Source organism: Amborella trichopoda, chromosome 3 (genome assembly GCF_054954075.1).
Source record: "Amborella trichopoda isolate Santa Cruz 75 chromosome 3, AtrichopodaSantaCruz75HAP2 v2.0, whole genome shotgun sequence".
Taxonomy (NCBI): Eukaryota; Viridiplantae; Streptophyta; class Magnoliopsida; order Amborellales; family Amborellaceae; genus Amborella; species Amborella trichopoda.
In genome coordinates, this window is record NC_142338.1 from 56,188,136 (window position 1) to 56,208,393 (window position 20,258).

Sequence of the window (20,258 nt, forward strand, 5' to 3'; positions counted from 1 at the left end):
AACTTTTTGAAAAAGTTGAAATTTGTTATTAAAGGGCAGGGAGGTGGTAGGACCCATTTCCAAGGCATTACTTTTCGTATCCTTGGCTTTCTAGAACTTGATAAGTTATATATATAAACTTAGCCCATTTTATAACTCATATATATTAGGAAAAAGTTTATATAAGGATGCGAACTACTTATGCATCTCAAAAATCCATCAGAAAAAGTAGTTTTAATGTTGAAAAACCCTTTGATTGATCATCTCGACATCGAGATGTATGACTATAAAAAATAAAAGGATTTAAAGTCTCAGAAATAGTGCATTTTACAACATATTATCTACACCGTTCATTTTCAATATTTTCATATGTTTATAGATCTACTTGATTTTAACCATTTTTTAAATTTAAAATTTTATAATTAGATACAAAAATAGATTTTGAGATAATCTTAAGAATATTTTACATCAAAATTATATACCATGGTAAAATTTGAAAGTACACCTTACCTCTACGGATGCATCCGTATGCAACCTGCACCCTATATATTAACTTATCATATCAAGAACCACCTTTTTAAAAGGTGGCACCCATCCACGCTTCTTGGAAGGCACACGCTCATGATTCCAATCGTTCATCGTGTTTTCTTTTATGGATTGAGGTTTTTATGAAGCCAGGCTTCATGGAAACCAAATAAAGTCCTCATGTTTCCTATCTTGTTTTCTTTTATGGATGAGGTTACTATGAGGTCTGGCCTCATGAAAACCAAATAAAGTCTCACCTTAAATCCTCATCTGAAAATGCTTTGATGTAAAAGTTTTCCGACGTTTGAGCAGCCAATTTCAATGAATTATGAGGTAAGCATTTAATTATCAAACCATTTTCTTTTATAAGCTCCAACCCCTTGAACGTTTGGAAAAGTCCGATGTAGGAATCAAATAAATGCAAATTTAAGTTAGAGAAAGGGAGGGAGCTCGTAATGCAATAGAGAGGGAGAAATAGGAAATGCAAGAGAGAGGAGAGAGAGAGAGTGAGTGGGGGATTAGTTGTTATTAATTGTTGTATAATGTATAAAAAATCGTTTTCTCTTGTCATTTTGCTTTTAGATTTAAAGCCAAAGATATTATACTCCTTTAAGGACAGTAGTTCAGTGTCTATTTACTCCCTTGGGTAAACCCTATGTAGAGTTAATATTAGAGCTTCAAATTTTGAGAATATAACCTTTTCAAATCATAGATTAAAATCAATAAAAAAAAGGGGAAAAGTTTATATAGAGCCTAGGCTCTAAACAATCAAATTAGAGCCTATCTCAAAAATTTCACTAGAAGACGTTTTGATGCTCAAATATCCTCAAATTGATCATCTCAACATCAAGATGCATGGACATGAAAAAAAAATAGATTTCAATTTTTAAAAATAGTATATTTTATAACGTATTTTTGGACTGTCAATTTTTCGAGATTTTCAAGTTTTTATAGATATGTCATTCGACACTATTTTTAAAGTTTTAAATTTTATAAATAAAAATATAAATATTTTGAAGGCTATCACAAAGATCTCTAGTATGAAAACCCACATTTCTCAACACTATTTGAAGCTAGGCTCTAATTTGATTGTTTAGAACCTAGGCTCTATGCAAACCGCGCTCATAAAAAAACTGTCCAATTTTTAGAAGGTGACGGCGGTAAAAAAAACCTCAATTTCAATTTTTTTTAGAATAATCATCTATTAATTTTTAAGTGATTCTCAAAATTTTAGATTGAAAAAATCCTCCCCAATAGATAGTTCGACTCAAGAAGATTATGCATGCAAGACCTTTTCATGCCCAAATTTAAAATACCACGCAAATGTATTGATTCAAATGGCATGGGAAATAGTTTTAATATTGAATTGAGTTTTTATTGCACATATTTATTTATCTATGTAGATAATTGAGATAGGGAAGATGAATTATTGACTGCTAAGTGAATTTAATCAACAACAGACACTCAAACAAGAGATATGCTCTTGGTATTTACATATTCTTGGTAAAACAATGAAAAACTACAATTAAATACCATTATTTTTTAAAAGAAAAACTCAAAAACTAGATTTTTTAAAAAAAATTAATGAAATTTTTAATTCTTTTTTAAGGCTAGATCCAACCAATTATCCAATTCTGACTGCCGAACTGACCCAGTTTTCTGAATGGACGATCTGGGTCACTATTCTGTTTTTTTTTTAAACCTTGCTCAAAACAATTGTAAATGGCACAATTCAAACATTGATTGTTCGAACCCACCTACTTATCTTTTTTATTGGAAGATTGATTTGGAATTTAGACATCTAATCCAATTATCAAAAAAAAAAGAAAAAGGCTTCTATACTTCCCCTAAAACATATAAGATATATGCCTCCCCACCATATAGTCGTTCAATTTAGATCAAGTGAGTTACTGATCACTTGATCTAGATCTGATGCTTCAGAGTATTTTATTTTTAGTTTTTTTTACAAATTGTATGAATATGAAATTGGATAGGTGACATCTTCTCAATGGGGCACACATAAAAAAATATTGAAAATAAATTTTCAATAAAATAAAATGATCAAAATAACTCTAAAAGTTTCAAGGGCTATTTTAGTCATTTTATTTTATTGAAAATATTTTTTTATATTGTTTACAAGTGCAAGTTTAAGAGAGGAGTGGATGCCCAAAATTCCGTGTCAAAATATTTTGTAAGAAAAAAAATGAAAAACAAAATAGTATAGAGAAATGACATTGTAATTGAGACCACCTCAACATCTATTCAGAACGGACAGTTGGCTAGGAGAAAGTATATAAATTTTATGCAGCAGGGGAAGCATAAAAAGCTTGCCCAAAAACATAACACTACTTCGGACATCGAATGTCAAAACCAGTGTTTTCACTCATTAAAACAAGGAAGTTAGGGCTTTGGACATGAGATTCAAAACACGAAAAAGTGAAATAGTAAAATAACAACATGCAAAAGCACTTTTAAATATCAAACATAAACTAAGCTTCTTCTATAATGGAAAAGTTTATATAGAGCCGAGGCTCTAATCAATCAAATTCGTGCCTAATTCAAAATTTTCACTAGAATAGGTTATTTTGATGCCCAACTATCCTCAAATTGATCATCTCGACATCAAGATGCACGGACGAGAGAAAAATATAGATTTCAAGTTTTGGAAATAGCGTATTTTGTAATGCATTTTTGGTATGTCAATTTTAAATATTTTAAAGTTTTCACAGATCTCTCGATCTACACTGTTTTTGAAGCTTTAAACTGTATAAATAAATATGAAAATATATTTTAAGGCTATCAAAAAAAATTTCAATATTAAAACCACATTCCTCGACACTATTGGGATTGTTTAGAGCCTAGGATTTATACAAACCGCACCCCTTCAATAAATTTATCTTAAACATTACTTCTTATCTGCCTGTAGAATCGTGTTTTCCCGTGGCCAGTTAATATCTAAGTTTAACCATTAAATTTAGGGAAAATTATCGATACCATGTCTTAATATTTTATAAACCACATCATTAATTTCAAAAATATTTTTTTTTGCAACCATCTTCCAAGTAAAAAACTAATGACTTTTAAGATGAAAATACCCCAAATATAATACAAATTTTTCTCACCCTATCTCAATTTTTTTTTATTTTAAAAATGATGCCAGTCCGATACAATGCATTGTTGCTTCATTCTAAATTATGTGTCGGTCTAGCATAGAATGTGCCTGGCCGATTTCATTTCAAACAATTTGTAGATCTAGCATGGTACCGGTTTCATTTTTAAAAAAGGGAAAGCTTTCTATGTTCTCCCTACAACATAGAAGTTCTATCCTCCCCCTACCATCTAGCTATCCATTTTTTATCAAGAGAGCCACTCACCGTTTGATCGTAGATCCGACGTCTCAAATTATTTTTTTTTTAGTTTTTTTAATACATTTTTTCTGAATATAAAATTGGTACGTGCCATCTTCTCATTGGGACACACCTATAAAAAAATATTAAAAATAATTTTTGATAAAAATGACCAAAATACCCTTGAAACTTTCAGGGGTATTTTGGTCCTTTTATTTTATTGAAAATATATATTGTTTTTTTTGCTAGTGCAAGTTTAATGGATGAATGGACGTCCAAATTTTGGTGTCAAAATAGTTTATAAAAAAAATTAAAAATAAAATAGTGTAGAGAGATGACATTGTGATTGAGGCAACCTTAGCCCTCCATTAAAAAATGGACGGTTGGATCAGGGGAGGATAGCTTTCTTTCTAAACTTTGAGTTGTATGGGATAGAAAAAGTGTTTAAAAGAAAAAAGTTTATATAAGGGCGAGGACCAAAATAATCAAATTAAAGCCCACTTCAAAAATTCACTAGAAGAGGTTGTTTCAATGCCCAAAAATCCCCAAATCAATCATCTCGACCTCAAGATGTTTGGACACGAGAAACAATATATTTAAAATCTTGGAAATAGTACATTTCATGCAACTTTCGGACAGACAATTTTCAAGAAAAACAATTATTCATAGATTTACTTGATCTACATAATTTTGAAGCTTTAAATTTTATAATTAGTTTATAAAAACAATTTTCTGAGACCATCACAAATATTTATAGTGTTGAAACTAACAACTTTCAATAGTGTTTGAAGGTGCGCCTTGTTTTGATTATCTAGGCCTCACCTTATACAAACTACACCCTTGTTTAAAATGATCTCAGTTGGGCATAACATTATGCCAAACCGGTACAACATTTTGTCTTTTTGTCTTTGTAACAAACCTTAAAACCTTGATAAGAAAACAAAAAGGAGAAAGGAAAATAGTTTCATAGGGCTGCAGCCCTATCAATATAATAGCCTCACCTTATAACTTATAAAAATAACAATTCAAGTATTGAAAAACCATTAAATCAATCATCTCAGCATGAATATCATGGTTGTGTAAAAAAAATTGGATTTGAAATTCTTAAAATAGTGTCATTTATTTTTATCTTAAAAATACGTATTCAAATATCCGCAAGATCTGTATCATATTTTTAATTTCAAATTTTATTATTGACGTTAGAAATTAATTTTAGAACAATCGGCAAGATTTCCGATTCCGAATGTGTTTTCCAGTTAAAGGATTTAAGGTGAGGCTTTACTGCTTTTATAAAGCGTAAGCCCTATAGAAGAGAAAACACAGGTGAGACCTGCCTGCTGTTTTATGTGACAAGGAAGAAAGGCCGGTTTTGAAAAGTGGTTTGCTTCTCTCTAGGATTCGTCCTTGTTGTTCATTATTCTTTGTTTCCCACCATTTGATCTACTCTTCTTTCTCTCTCTTACTGCAAGTCAAACAGTCCCTCTCAGTAAATGAATATGCTATCTTCAAAATGCCCATGGCTCTTCTCCTACTCGTGGCAGAGCAAAACATGGAGGAGAAGAGAGAGAGGCTTCTGGGGTTATAGAGAGAGAAGATTCAAATTGTGTTGTTTCTTAGAAGTAGAAGAAGAAGAAAGAAATATATTTTTATTTTCCGGCAAAGAGAGGTCAGCAAGAGAAAATAGAATACTAAACTGAAAGTCTGAAAAAGTGGAAAGTATAGAATCTGTATCATCTTGGGTGGAATTCTTAGTTTTGGATCTAGAAGAGAGAGAAGACCGTTGAATTTTTACAGGGTTTGGTTACAGAGAGAGAGAATGGAGAGTGGAGAACAAGAAGAAGGGTGGATAGAGAATAGGAGGAGCAAAGGGACATGGAAACATGCAGCTTTCCATGTTGCCACCACCATTGCCACCCCTGCTGCTTACGCACCTTTGCCCTTTGCCCTCGCTTCTTTAGGCTGGTCTCTTGGTAAGTTGATCAATCAAGCCCATTAATATTAATATCAACACCAATAATAATGTTATTATTATTATTGTGAGTATTAGTATTACTATTATCATCATCACCATCATCATCTAATTGTTGAGGGTGGTACTTTTGTTATTGTTCTTGTTGCTTCTTAAGAATGAAAAGGTGGGGTCTAACTGGTTTTTGCAAAAAAAAATTTAAATTTATGTTTCCAAATTTTAAACTGATTAAATTGGTTTAATTTTTGTGTTTCTCCTTATTGGTTGGGTTCCTCATTGATATTTTGTGGGTGGGTTCTAACCAGCTTAACATGAAATGAATATTTATTTTAGTTTTTCCATTTCTCCAGAGTTCACACTGAATAAATTGGTTTGAGTTTTCTCTCCTATAACATGTGATCCGTTTTAAGAACGAATGGTGGGTCTCTGGCATTATCATTATTAATAGTATTATTTACAGATTTTCAGATTGCATGAGTTGGTTTAGTTTGACAATTGTTCTTCCATTTTGGAATTGAAAAGTTCTCTTTTTGGTGGATATTTCATTGTAGGGGTTTTTAGCCTGGTTGGTGGGACATTGGTGACCTGGTATTCCAGCCTCATCATCTCATCTTTGTGGGCATGGAATGGCGAAGAGCACACCACTTATCGACAGCTTTCCCGTAGTATCTTTGGTTGGTATTTTGTCCTTCCACTTCCTTTTCAAGTTCATCCTTTTTTATCTGTTTTGATTTTCTACAATGTTTGAAGCAATGGACCTTGAATTATGAAAAGCTGATCAAATGCAACCTTGATTTGCTTTTCCATCAACGTCAATTTCGCAATCATAATCATTATGAACTTGTTGCTCCAAGAACTAGTGATGTTGTTATAAACACTGGCATATGGATTCATGTCCTTCTCCAAAAGTTGTGTGTATGTATGATATGTGCACATGCATGTAGGCATATGTATTTACATGTTTGCATACTTATCTGTGCCAATAATTTCTTGATGAAGTAGTACATGTATGTAATTGTAGGAGTAAGGAAATTATTAATAACTTATTGATAAATTTTGTTATACTTAGCCAGTGTTAGTCATTTTGTAGTAAAGAAATGTGATTCTTTTAATGTATATTTGTTGCTTTTTTCTGCATTTAATGTTCTATTCCTGATCTTTTAGAAATATGTCATGAAATATTTCAGGGTCTTGGGGTTATTGGGCCGTCTCATTTTTCCAACAAGTGGCTTCTCTGGGAAACAATATAGCTATCCATATTGCAGCGGGCACAAGCTTAAAGGTTAGTGTTTCTATATCAATGAAGGTAATTGTGTTTATTTTTTACATATTAGTATCACGAGAAGAGTAGAATATAAGACTTTGGTTCTCCTCGGGCAAGTGACCATGAAAATTTAGCAAACTAATCTTCTTTAATTTTATGCAGGCAGTTTACAAGTACTTTCATGAGAATGGTGCCCTCACTTTGCAGGAGTTCATCATATTTTTTGGGGTTTTTGAGCTGTTTCTATCACAGTTTCCGGATATCCATTCCCTTCGTTGGGTTAATGCTTTATGCACTTGCAGCACTGTCGGATTTGCTGGTACCACTATTGGTCTGACTCTCTACAATGGTAAACTTGAAGTAGCTATGAAAGAAATATACTAAATTCTAGAAAAGTGGAAGATATATTCTAGTTGAGATAAGGTTGGGCGTCCCTAGTTTATGATTATCCCGAAAGCTCAAAGAAATGTGGCCTAGTTGACTAGTACTACTGAGGTTGGTCAGATTGTTGAATACATGTTTGTCAAGTAATTCGTAAAATTGGGCCTGTTTTCTCTTCTTCTTCTTTTTTTAATATCTTGTTTGCTGACCATGAAATATTTCTTGTACCTTTTCTAGCTTGTTTCTGGTATCATAAGGTTGATTATACTTTTTTTCTTTAAATTAAAAATGAACCACTTTTTATCTTTTGCGGTTTTCAGGGTGGATGATTGCTTATCTGCCGAAGTTTGCTTTTAATTTAACATGAAAATGTGAAGGAAATTGGATGTTGATAATCCTCCTTTCTCATGATATTCTTGTAGGGAAAAAGATTGAGAGGGGATCGGTGAACTATCATTTAGAAGGAGACTTAGCCACTAAGATATTCAAGGCATTCAATGCCCTGGGAACCATTGCTTTCTCATTTGGAGATGCAATGCTTCCTGAAATACAGGTAAATGTTTCCCTTATTTTTGACAATTATCTTTCATTATTGTTTTTCTTTGGTTGGGTTAGGAGGGGAGAGCTAAAAAATGCACCAATTTCAAAAGACAATTCGAGCATATTTCTTTCAACGGCACTTATAGGAGTATACCCTGGTTTGAAAAGAATGAAAAAAGTGAAACCTCATTCTACAGCACATGAGAATCAGCATTTAAAAAATTGTTGACTCGGGTTTGGACTTGACTGGGTGCAGGTTCCCAATGAACGACCCCTAACGGTGGGAGAGTCTGACTCATGCCAGAAATTTCTTATGTAAATGTACGGGGCATATCATCAGCTAGAAAGAATTTTTTAGGAACTGTAATGAGCACCCAACCTGTGGGTCACCTGATCATTTTTTGTAACTTCTATACACACCATATAACAGTTAACCTTCCCCAAAAAAAAGAAAAGAGCTTATATAATTTTCATTGAGATTGGGCCAAGGCGGTCAATCCGAATACTCTGGCTCATGTTCGGGCTCGGCCTTGGAACCGTGGCAAGTCCCAGCCCGGGTCCAGGGCTTTCAAATACTGATGAGAATACTTGACCACTTCCACTTTCCTTTCCCTATCTTACATGCTTCAAGAACTTCTGGGTGTACCTTGTTGCCAGGAATCTAAAATGAGGCAATGAAAATCTCAAAGATTTTTGTTGTTGAGTTCATTGTGGCTAGCTTCAATTCGTATAGGGTGAAGTGCTGATAAATTTGCCAATCATTTTCATTTCAGAGTACTATAAGGAACCCTGCAAAGAAAAATATGTATAAAGGCATATCTCTCGCATATGGAATTATTGTCCTGAGCTACTGGCAAGTAGCTTTCAGTGGATACTGGGCATTTGGGTCTCAAGTTCAGCCCTATATTTTGTCATCCTTGAAAGTTCCACAATGGGCCATTGTAATGGCCCACATGTTTGCTGTAATCCAAATAGCAGGGTGTTTCCAGGTATGTGCCTTTGGTCCACATTTGATGTTTTTCCATAATCATTGTATAATCAATATAAGAAGTTTTCTTTGTTATATTTTTCTGATGATGTTGTCATGACAGTTAACACATTAATGATGAGGTAAGTTTTTGAGAAACATCATTGCAAATTAAAGTTCTCATCTGACATAAACTCTCCACCTTGATCAGCTTTAAAACTGCTTTCGAATTTTAATCCCAAAAGCTGCAGCTTCCACAACATTTCTAAATATAAAAATCTTTGAACACTAAATGTTTCCTTGAAAGAAAAGTACACCCTATGCTCTCTCAGTATAACCATCAGTACTAGCATACACTTCTTCTGGAACTTGATGGCACACTTACATTTTCAAAAACAAATCAGAATGAATGGATAACCAATTGGAAGATTCTTGAAGTAGCTAAATGTGCTTTCCCATCCTAACAACCGCCCCATATTATCACTTTTAATAGCTAACCAATATAGGACTATAAATTTAGTACTAAGGAAAACCCTTTTTCTGCATTAGTATATGATTATAAAATTTAGTATGAAATAAAATCCCTTTTCCATAGCGATGCTCATCCTTCTTGGCATGTGAGGTAATGAGACATGGAAAAAGGTATATGAGACATTTTTTGATGTTATGTTTACAGTGCTAGCACGCTTTGACTTTGTAATTTATTCACACATACTTAAGATCCTGGTTTGCTTATCGAAAGTTATACAGAGGGCCTAAAGTGATACATATGATTTATGCATATTTGGTGAACTAGAATCTTAGGTACTATCAATGGATAGGAAGATTCAATCTCAAAGGACAATGCAGATTAATAATTAAGTCTTTGGGTCCATAGACACTTGATTAATTGGTTTTATATGTTCATTTACGTTGGTGCTTCAACTATGTATTCATTTTGTATGAATCTCCATAACAATTGTCAACAGATTTATCTAAACTGCTGGATTTTTTTTCTCAATGTGCAATTATTACACGTCAGAATCTTGGCTTTCTCAAATGCATTCTAGAATTCATTTTATAGATGCTATCTCACCAATATAAGCCAGAATCTGATTTGTGTAAGTCTTACGTAAGGATTTCACGTCTATTTTGGCCCCCTGTTATGATGGGCTCAGCTTCACAAGTTTGTTTGAGGCTCGTGCTCCCTTTCCTTCTCACAGATATATTGCCGGCCAACTTATGCATACTTCGAGGAAAACATGTTATCTAAAGATCAGACTGGCCTATTCAGAATTCGCAATCGACTAGTTCGCCTCTTTGCAACCTCTCTCTACATGGTTCTAATTACTTGTATTGCTGCTGCAATGCCCTTTTTTGGGGACTTTGTTGCAATTTGTGGGGCAGTGGGTTTCACACCTCTGGATTTTGTAATGCCCCTAATTGCTTATGTGAAAGTAGGGAAACTACCAAAGAACAGAAGTTTGGGTCTCTCAGTTAAGGCCCTTAACCTTTTTATTGCTGTTTGGTTCTCTGGGGTAGCCATTCTGGGTTGCATAGGTGCTGTGAGATTCACTGTTAAAGACGCACAAACTTACAAGTTCTTTTATGACATGTAATTGTCCCTAGCATCTTGTTGTGTACGAAAAAACCACAAAAGAATTATGAAATAAACCCGAAACATACAGCAATTGGTGCATATTTTAAGTGAATGTATGTAATACAGATATACTTTTTTTTTTGAGAATGGTAATACAGATACTTTTTAAGATAACTATTGGAATAATTTTGTCTTGGTTTATATGATAATGGAATTATGTATAGTTGTCAGAGGACATAACAATTGGGAATTTGGAATAGATGGACTATGGGAGATATGTTGTATGGACAGTCTCTGTGTGTGTGTGTGTGTGTGTTGTCAACTTGGGACCTAGGCAGGAAGATGCACAGTATATTTCCTCGCATTACCATGAAGCAGGGGATGAGATTGCATACACAAAAGTTGTTCCTTTTTGAGGTTGGGATGCCACCAAATGATTTAAAATCGGCCTGTCCAGTTCAATGCTGCTCATTTTGAGTGTGCATGTATGTTCTCATGAGAGATAGAGAGAGTGAGCGTGAGCGCTAATAAATCAAAAGCTGAAACAAAAGACCAATTTTGGTTGATTCATTATGTTCCGTACAGATCCAGTATTGCTTCTACAAGCCCAAGTGATCTGTAGAAGACTATATGCTCGATATACCAAATTATTTGGGATTGACCAGAATTTCTTGCAATTAAATGCAGGCGAGACAATTCACGTTGCCAAGATTTCAGCTGATCATTTCACAGAGAAAATTGACATATAATATCCCAAATCACCCCGATAGGAAATAATTGTTGTAGTAAGCTGACATTAATCTAAATCCCTAAATCTCAAAAACTTTGCAATGCACATTGATACCCATCATAAGTACAAAAAATCAAGGGAAAACAGTTTTTTGATATAGACCCAGTAAGTTATGAAAAATAGTGTCTTGTTCTTTCTCTTTCACCTTGCATGCTCTCAGGCAGATCATCTGGTCTGAGAAATGAATGGATGCTACCATTATCGACATACTCTCCCTCCTCAAGGGAAAAGTCATCGCTTTCAATCTCAAGTTCACTCAGGTTCCGCTCATCTTCATTGCAGCTATAATAGGTCTCAAGATAAGCCTCATCATCTTCATCCTGAAATTTTACGAAAATTTCCAGACAGTAAATGTTGATGAAGCATTTAACCACACACACACACATGCACACACATGCACACACACAGACCTCTGTTTCATCATCTTCGGAACAATATACAGAATCTAGCTTTGCATACAAGTCCTCATCGCCTTTCTCCTTTATGCTTTCCATTTGAGCCTGCTCAATAACAGCCATAAAAAAACAATGCATCATCCAGAGCCCAAAGATATGTTTCACATGTAAATTAAAAAAGCAATTTATCAAATTAACATATTTGATTAGTAAAATGAACTTCTTTCAAAAGATGAATGTGGTAGGCCTCATACCAGTTCAGATTTCAGCGTCTGCACTCTTTTCTGCAGATTTGAAATGTGATTGTTTAGTGCCTGCATCAATATAAATGTCAGTGCTTCCATGACTACCCTCAGCTGAAAACTCAAGCCTTTGACCAAAGGAGGAGGAAGAGGACGAGGAAGAGGAAGAGGAAGAGGACGAGGACGAGGAGCAGGATGAGGAGGGATGGAGAGGAGAAGAAGCTGATGGAAAGGAGGAAAAAGAACGATAAAGAGAAGGAGAAAGAGAAGAAGCTGTTGGAAAGGAGGAAAAATAATGATAAAGCGAGGGAGAAGCAGCAGAGGCAGGAGGAGGAGAATAAGAAGATGTAGAAGGGCTAGTAGAAGAAGAAGGAGAGGAACAAGGAGAGGTGAGGAGTAAGGAGAAGGTGAGAAAGAAAAAGTAGGAAAAGAATGAGAAGTGAAGAAGGATAATAATAGAAGCAAGATAGGATACGTTCTTTAATTCTAGATAAACCGAAAAAGAATAAGAAGCGGGAATTTTCAAAAAGAAAAAGAAAGATGAGAAAAAAGAAAGAAAACGGGAACCAATGCTAGCCATTAGACAATTAGTTGGATTAGAAGAAACCTAAGTATATAATTCACCAAGGGTTTTTCATATATGACATGAATCACAAGGAAACAGGATGTGTCCCTGAAATATCCTATATGAATGAAACAGGGGGAAAGATTACTACAATCCAACGAACTAAGGGAAACAATAATCCATTGGGGTCATCACTCCATCGAAATGATGTATGGTGATGGAAATAGTAAGATCCACTATGAATTTGACGCCCATGGTGGGTCCCACTTTTACTCCATCACCTGCCTTTATTTCAATAGATAGTGAAAACGCAATTGACTATGGATTTTCCATCCTATTCAATTGTATTATACTATACTTTCCCTAGTAAAGATGCCCCTAATTTTTAAAGCAGTCTAAGATGGGATTTAATTCCACGTTATAACATACCTCACGCCTTTGAAGCTCGATTGAACGGGCCAAAGCTTTTCTCTTGGTCAAAAGGTTCTGGGGCCTCAACAGACGTGGACGCTTGTAGCCTTTCCCACGATAAACGATGATAGCATACCCTTTGGAAATCTTATCCACTGAGACTAAAATACCCCCACTCTCAGCCTCAAGGGATAGTGCAATGTTCTTGACATGTCCAAAATTCTTAGCTTTCAAAATTATCTTAATGAGTTCCCTGTACTTCCAGTGCAAGTGCATGTTCTCCACTGTCCCATCGAAAACTCCACGCTTCCCTGAATCATGTAACATAATAGATGTCTAAGTTCTCCTCTTCTGATAAGTGTGTACAATGGGCATTAGGTTCACAGGAAGTATGTCAGTCCAAAAGACCATGGAAACCTATCACTCATTGGGGCCATGAGCTTTCAATGAATGGAAGTTGATGGAGTGGGAACAACCAGAACAGGACATGAACACAGGGGTAGGTCCCACTAGCTCTAGTCAATCACTGTCCATCATTTCAATGCCTGACCCTGATGGAATATGGTTCTCCAAAGTCCATTAGATTATATCGTTATACTGTATTCTTTCTCTAGTTTGAACCCAAAGAGTGAGATTTTTTCAATTAGAAAATAAAAGTGCAATGCAATGTTAGATTACCCAAAAGTAAGTAAGCTTTCATTCGCAGGCCAAGTTTACGGAACATAAACCTCTCCTCGTCAGTTATGCTTTCTTGATCCCTAGACTGGTCAGTTGGCTTCAAAAATTCTTCCACTTTGGCTAAAGCTTTTTCAGCTCTCATTGCCTTTTGCTGGGCCTGCAACCCATAAAATAGAAAAAACAGGGGTAGGTGTAAGCAGTTTTAACCATAATTTTGATCACCCACTGATAAGCAGATTACATGGAGTACGGAATAGCCACAAAAAAGTCAAAAGTGCTCTAGTAAAATTCTAGTAATTCCAAAACTTAATGCATGGATTTGTGGTCTCTGGCACCTTGAGGACATCTGGGACATTCCAAAGAGAAGAGAACAGTCAACAATGCTAAGCAAAGAAAAATCAGTGCTAATCAATACCTTAAGGGATCTTTTGAGTGCGTCTGTGTGTGTGGGAGGGAGGGAGGGAGGGAGGGAAGGAGAGAAAGAGAGAGAGAGAGAGAGAGAGAGAGAGAGAGAGGGGGGGGAGAGAGGGAACCAGAACTGCCCATCAAATTTTCATAAAAGATACAGGTAAAGAGAGTCAAAGGAAATTTACCAGGTCAAGCTTCCTTTCGAGCTTTCTAACTAAGCCAGCATGCCTTGTTGCTTCAGCAGCCTTTATCATCTTTTCTTTCTCTTCACTATCAAGATTCTTTCCCCATCTTGCACTCGCCTCTAAGGTTTCACTCAGAGTCCCAGAAAAGCGAGGCTCCTCTTTAGCTGTTGTTGTTGAGACATCTGAAATAATCGAAGCGGTTGCATAAAGTCGAGCATTTTCCTCTTCGTCTTGGAGAGCCTTTGCCAACCTTTCCCTTTCTAATAAAGCCTCTGTCACTTCAGGTGACAAGAAATCCTTTCCTCTGTAGAAGACCATGAAGTCCTTGTTTCGTGAGAGTAAAGTACCTCCTGTCAAGCTCTAGAATTGGGCAATGGAGAAAATCTTCAGTCAAGAACCCAGCCAAGAAAATACAAGAGTTAAAAAATATATACAAAGTCAATATGTGATTTAGAGTTTTAATTATATTAATTGTTTCAAAAACATACCATAGTACATGAGAGACAGATATAAAGTTTGCTTTTGTTAAGATGTTAGAAATATCATTTTGTGCAACTACCAGATTAGAAATTAATTCTCCAATGGTTGGGGTTAAAAAATAAATCTACATGCCAGAAAATAATTGTAGTTAAAAAAATTTAAATACTCAGCAAATATGAATATCACTGTACAGAGTGTTTAATTTAGTGGGTCTTATGTTCGAAAGAGAGATCACAAGTTCCAGTTCTGACTCAATAACACTTAGTCACCTTGATTTGTTCGGCCATTCTCTCACCGCAAGTGTTTTGTACACCACGTTTCAAAGCAATCTTCACAATTGAGCTTTTTTCCCACACTTTCACCATGGCCACAGCCAAACCTTGGTGTTGCCTGCTTCTACCTACAAAAAAGCAACAGTAAAGTACAACTTTATCCAACAAAATAAACACCCAATATAAATCAAATGAACGTGAACAACATGAAAATTGGACTTACCCAAGGCAAAGTGAGGAGGCAAAACTCTTGCAAGCCTCCTTAAGGTAGTCATTTCTGTTCTTCCAAGAGAAAATCTCATTCCATAAGGTAGAAGTCTGAAAGGGGGTTTATAACCAGGGACCACACCAGGTAGCAAATCAGCATCTACAGGTAGTGGATCACAACCAGCCCAATCATTATATCGTGGGCCAAGACCCTCTAATAACTGGTCTACCTCTTTTTCATAGTTGACTTTGTTAGGTGGTTCAGTTTCAGTTTTATTCTCAATGTTAACTCCCTTTTCTTCAGGGAACCTCTGCAAATCTCTAGATGAAACACTCTCTGAAAAACTACCGTTAACCTCATCAATGGCTGAGCCATTCCTATTGAAATTGCGATTAACTTGGGTTTGCTTCTTGGCAGGCTTCTCATCAGAAACATCATAATTTATGCCTCTATATAAAACAATGGAACTTCCAGACCTCCAGATAACCAAACCACCAGTTTTTCTCTGAACAACAAAATGGAAAAACCATATATCATAAAAAACAACCTCCAATTCCTACTACTTCTTTAAGTACTGAACAACAAAATGGAAAAACCATATATCATAAAAAACAACCTCCAATTCCTGTTATTTCTTTAAGTACAAGTACAAAGCATAATCTCATTTTCTTATATGTTATAGCAATGCAACATATTATTTAAGCAATCCGCATCTGTCAGAAGAAGCAACAATATCACCTAGAAGCATTAAAATGCAAATATGATATTCACATCATAGATAACTCAAACAAATAAGTAATACAAAAAAGTAAATAAATAAGTAAATAGCTAGTGACTGTGAAGATCTGCGCTAGCAGAAAACCACACCTAGAGAGACTTGTGTGCCAACTCTATGGGAAAGATATGGGTGAAATTGTCATGGGACAGTCCGGAAACAGGTATTGGAGTGGTAGCAAGGAAATATCAACACTCAAACACCATGGACCAGTTCCAAAATGTCTTTATGGGTGTATGCTAATTAGAAATTATGTATAGTCCATGAACGCATATAGAATTGACTATATATATTTATTTCATAAAAAAATTGTCGTCAATAGCAAACACCTGGAGTAAATTGGTTGATAACTTTTCCTGAGCCCATTGCTTTTCATCTATGTTGTATTTGAGAGGAGATGACAAAATAAACAAATTGGTTTCTTTTATGCGCATTTGAAACTTCATGTTTCCCACTAATAAATTATTGGAAATCATTATTTCATGCAAATCTAGCCTCAAGTTCACCTGAACGAGTCTTGATCAATTCTAGTAGCATAGAAGGGCCTGGTTTTTGCTATGATCCCTAGTTCAAATGTGAAATCTTCTTTTTTTTTCAAATTCACCCCAAAATTATACTTCTCGAACAATAGAGGAAAACTACATTCCTAAATCCTTGACCATCACTGAAGAAACCCAATATTGGAACTTGGAAGTCTATTATTTGTATTACTAATTTCTCGACATACCGGGAAGTTAATATTTACTCCAACTTCTAGTTTAAACATGAGTGCTGAAGAAGTCGGTCCAGCATATTTTTTCAGTGTATCCTATGAACCTATGAGTGTTTCATGATTAACTAATAAATCAGATTGCAATAAGGCTAGCACCACCCTCTATCTATTGAATTAAAATATAGCACTGGATAATGAGAAGTGATCCACCATAACCAGCACAAAAAGATGAGCAAGTGATAGTTTTTCTATGGGAGAGAGGTAACGCAAACAAACTCCATAGGAAAATAAGTACTAAAGTTCAATATGAGAGAGAGAGATCTCAAATATACATTGCATTAGAAGATGAACTTGAGGTAGATACCAACCTCCAAAATCTCATGGGACCTCTTCATATTAAGAGTGGGTGCTCCCTCACACTTGATCCTTACTATCTCTTCACTCTTCCATTTCTTGTGAATTGAATCTACAATCGCCTGTGTAACCCCAGCCCCTTTAATCTTCGTCCTCCCCTTCATTCGAAGAGCCAAATTCGTAAGCCTTCTAATCTCAGATGCAGGGAGAGTTAACTCGGCTAAAGAAGTCCTACTCCTCGTCTTTCTAACCGAAACCTCTCTCTGCCATGGAAATCGAACCTCCCCATTTTCTCTCTCCAAAACCCCATTAGGTGAATCTAAAGAAAGCCCACCCCTAGAATTGGGAAGAACACCTGGTTCAGCATAGAATACATCTTCAACTGAACCACGTTCAGGTCTTCTCTCCATGTCTAAACCTGTCTTTCTTTCATCCATGAAGCCGAATCTCTTGAGCTTGTCGACAATTTGATCCATGGTGCTCTTTTCTGCTTCTTCTTCAAAACCTAGTTCATCATCTTTACTGTTAATGTCTTCCTGTTCATCGCTTGAAACCCCATTGTCTCTATAATCCAGAACAGCTTTGGGCCTTTTGGGGAGGTTTCGACATTGGCTTCCTGTCCATTTGTGAATCCAATGACCTTGAACTTGGGTCGTCTTCTCTGCAATAACTCCATTACAGTGGGGATTAGGGGATATCTTTTCGGGGCTCTCTAAGTCTTTTGAATTCGTGATAGTGTTGAGATATGACGAAACATGGGTTCTTTGGAGCCGTGTGATTTGAAGGCGAGAGCCATTAAACCTGGACCACGTTGAGTGCAAAGAGTCCAGTAGAGCTGTTGGGTAGAGAGGGCGGCTAGGTGTGAATGCCATATCTTGAGAAAGAAACAGAATTTAGAGAGAGAAATGACTGTTAATGTGAGAAGAGATTACTCACGAAAGAACCCCAACTGCACGATAAGAGAGACAGAGAGAGAGATAAATTCTAAAGAGTTGCTAGTGTTGAAGTGGAAATGAACTGCGAAAAGAGGGATCATGATACCACCCTCAATTTCATGCGCTTGAATTCAATGCGTTTGCGCAAATGTTGCAGAGATTACAGTATGCGGCTATAAAGCGATCAGATTACAATTCCCAACAAAACTTGGAATCGAGATAAATAAAAAAAACAGCACTCACTCTCTGGAATGCAGACCGAAAAACCCCAACCCTCACTCTCTAAAATTGCAGCTGGTGGCCGTAAATTTGATGTCGGTAGATTGTGTAGCGAACAGATAGTAGTTTCAAGGGAAACACAAACGGAGGGAAACTCTCCTCGTGTACATATCCATATCGCTTGGAGGTAAATAAATTCTCGTGGGAGAAAATGCACTTGCCATAACGATAGGGGTACAAGGTGGTCCCATTAATCTTGAAGCAATTATTCCATTGATCCGGCAGCTCAAACTTCAAAATAAATGTTTTTAAACTTTTCAAGGCATTCAAGCTATCAAATTTTACATCGAATGATCATAAGTAATTGTTGCTACATTGTATCAAAGGTAAGTTGTCTCATTATATACAATCTTATGAAAATATTATTACACGATTCCGTACAAATATTTTTTAAAAATATATATTCATGTAAAACAAACATGACGTGCTCAACCATCCGATGTGATATTTGATAACTTGAATATCTCATAAAGTTTGAGATAATTTATTATAAAGTTTGAGCATAGCCAATGAAATAATTGCAGCCACCCAATTTCACATCCAATAGTCAAGATTAATGTGACCATCTTGTATTAAAAAGTAAATGGTCCCATTATATACAATCCCTTGTCCTTGTTTGAATTTTAAATTTCATTATTAGGCTTAAACATTGATTTCAAGTCATCATAAGGTTTCCAAAAGTGGAACTTCATCTTTTAAAAAGATTTAGATATGCACCTTACTTGTATAGTTTAAAGTGGGCACCTCACACAAACCTCTCGATTTTGTTTCCCCAAGGATTGTATACAATATAACTATTTACCTTTAATATAAGGTGGTCATAGTTACTTACACGCTTAGATGTCTCACAAAGTTCGAGAATATTTTTTTTGAAGTTTGTGATTGGTCAATGAAATAATTACATCCACTCAATTTCACATCTACTAGTCATGATTAATGTAACTACCTTGTACCACAGTTAAATGATTTCATTATATACAATCCCTTTTACCAAAGGAAAAAGTTTATATAGAGCCGAGGCTCTAAACAATCAAATTTGAGCCTACCGCCAAATTTTCACTAGAAGATGTTGTTTTGATGCCCATATATCGTTAGATTTATCATCTCGACATCAAGATGCATAGACATGAGAAAAAAGTGGATTCCAAGTTTTGGAAATAGTGTATTTTGTAATATATTTTTTGACCATTATTTTTTCAAGATTTTTAAGTTTTCATAGATATGTCAATCTATACTATTTTTTAAGCATTAAAGTTTATAAATAAATGTGAAATTATATTTTAAGGCTATCACAAATATTTTCAATATTGAAACCACATTTCTCGATACTATTTGAAGGAAAACTTTAATTTAATTATTTAAAACTTATGCTCTATACAAACCGCACCCTTTACCTAATGGTAGCAACCCAACTTTGTGTTTTTGTTCTCCTCCATAGACCTACAGCCCCAAAAGCAAAAAATTGATTCTCCAATTTTTAGAGAGAGAGCCGGTGGTGGGATTGATGCTTTGTTTGGATTGTGCAACTCTCTTTTTTTATGGAGCAACATTGCTGTAAATAATGTAGAGTGGGGTGGGGTGGGGTGTGGTATGGAGAGAATGATAAAGAAGCGTAGTTATAAACTGGCCAGCACGTTGGACAATGAAATTTACGATATTTACTAACGCCAAGATAAAAGAATCTTCTCCACTAAGCTATTGGAACAAAAAAAAAAACATTTTTCTCGACGAAAATTGGAGAGAATGATAAAGAAGTGATAGTAAAGAAGAGAGAGAAATGCTGGCCAGGTGAGATAGAGAGGCAACAATGAAATAAGAGCGGAGGTGAATGTAACGCCCCCTCTCCTTTTTGTAACATAACAAAGCTCAAAAGTCTTGTTTTTAAGTGAACTAAATTTTGAGTTTTATCAAAAATTCGTCCCTTGAAGGATCAAACTCATTTTAGTTTGACATTCAAGGGTTAAACTATTTGGTGGCATTGTTTTTTTGTGGCTAAACTTCGAATTAGGTTTTGTATA

The 20,258-nt window shown here is 35.4% G+C and overlaps 2 protein-coding genes across 8 annotated transcripts; one reads left to right on the forward strand and one right to left on the reverse strand.

Annotated features, from left to right (window-relative positions):
- The first annotated feature begins 4,817 nt into the window (after window positions 1-4,817).
- On the forward strand, window positions 4,818-10,722 carry LOC18429499 (GABA transporter 1). 7 transcript variants are annotated; one of them, XR_016051826.1, is made up of 8 exons: window positions 4,818-5,821; window positions 6,372-6,494; window positions 7,008-7,102; window positions 7,247-7,433; window positions 7,888-8,018; window positions 8,262-8,326; window positions 8,779-8,994; window positions 10,175-10,722. XR_016051826.1 is itself a non-coding variant. In XM_006838785.4 (7 exons), exons 1-7 carry the CDS (start codon window positions 5,668-5,670, stop codon window positions 10,568-10,570), a joined length of 1,302 nt encoding a protein of 433 aa, XP_006838848.1. In that variant the 5' UTR covers window positions 4,818-5,667; the 3' UTR covers window positions 10,571-10,722. The 7 variants fall into 7 exon arrangements, 3 of the variants coding, with proteins under 3 accessions (XP_006838848.1, XP_020519782.1, XP_088717652.1); XR_016051827.1 differs by having other exon boundaries at window positions 7,247-7,403; XR_016051828.1 differs by lacking the exon at window positions 8,262-8,326 and having other exon boundaries at window positions 7,247-7,579.
- A 531-nt stretch (window positions 10,723-11,253) lies between these two features.
- On the reverse strand, window positions 11,254-18,464 carry CFM3A (CRM family member 3A). Its single transcript, XM_006838786.4, has 9 exons — window positions 17,041-18,464; window positions 15,201-15,690; window positions 14,975-15,105; window positions 14,226-14,585; window positions 13,633-13,789; window positions 12,973-13,265; window positions 11,991-12,050; window positions 11,752-11,841; window positions 11,254-11,661 (listed from the first exon to the last, which is right to left on the reverse strand). The coding sequence occupies exons 1-9, from the start codon at window positions 17,896-17,898 to the stop codon at window positions 11,452-11,454; spliced, it is 2,649 nt and encodes an 882-aa protein (XP_006838849.1). The 5' UTR covers window positions 17,899-18,464; the 3' UTR covers window positions 11,254-11,451.
- Between the last annotated feature and the right edge of the window lie 1,794 nt (window positions 18,465-20,258).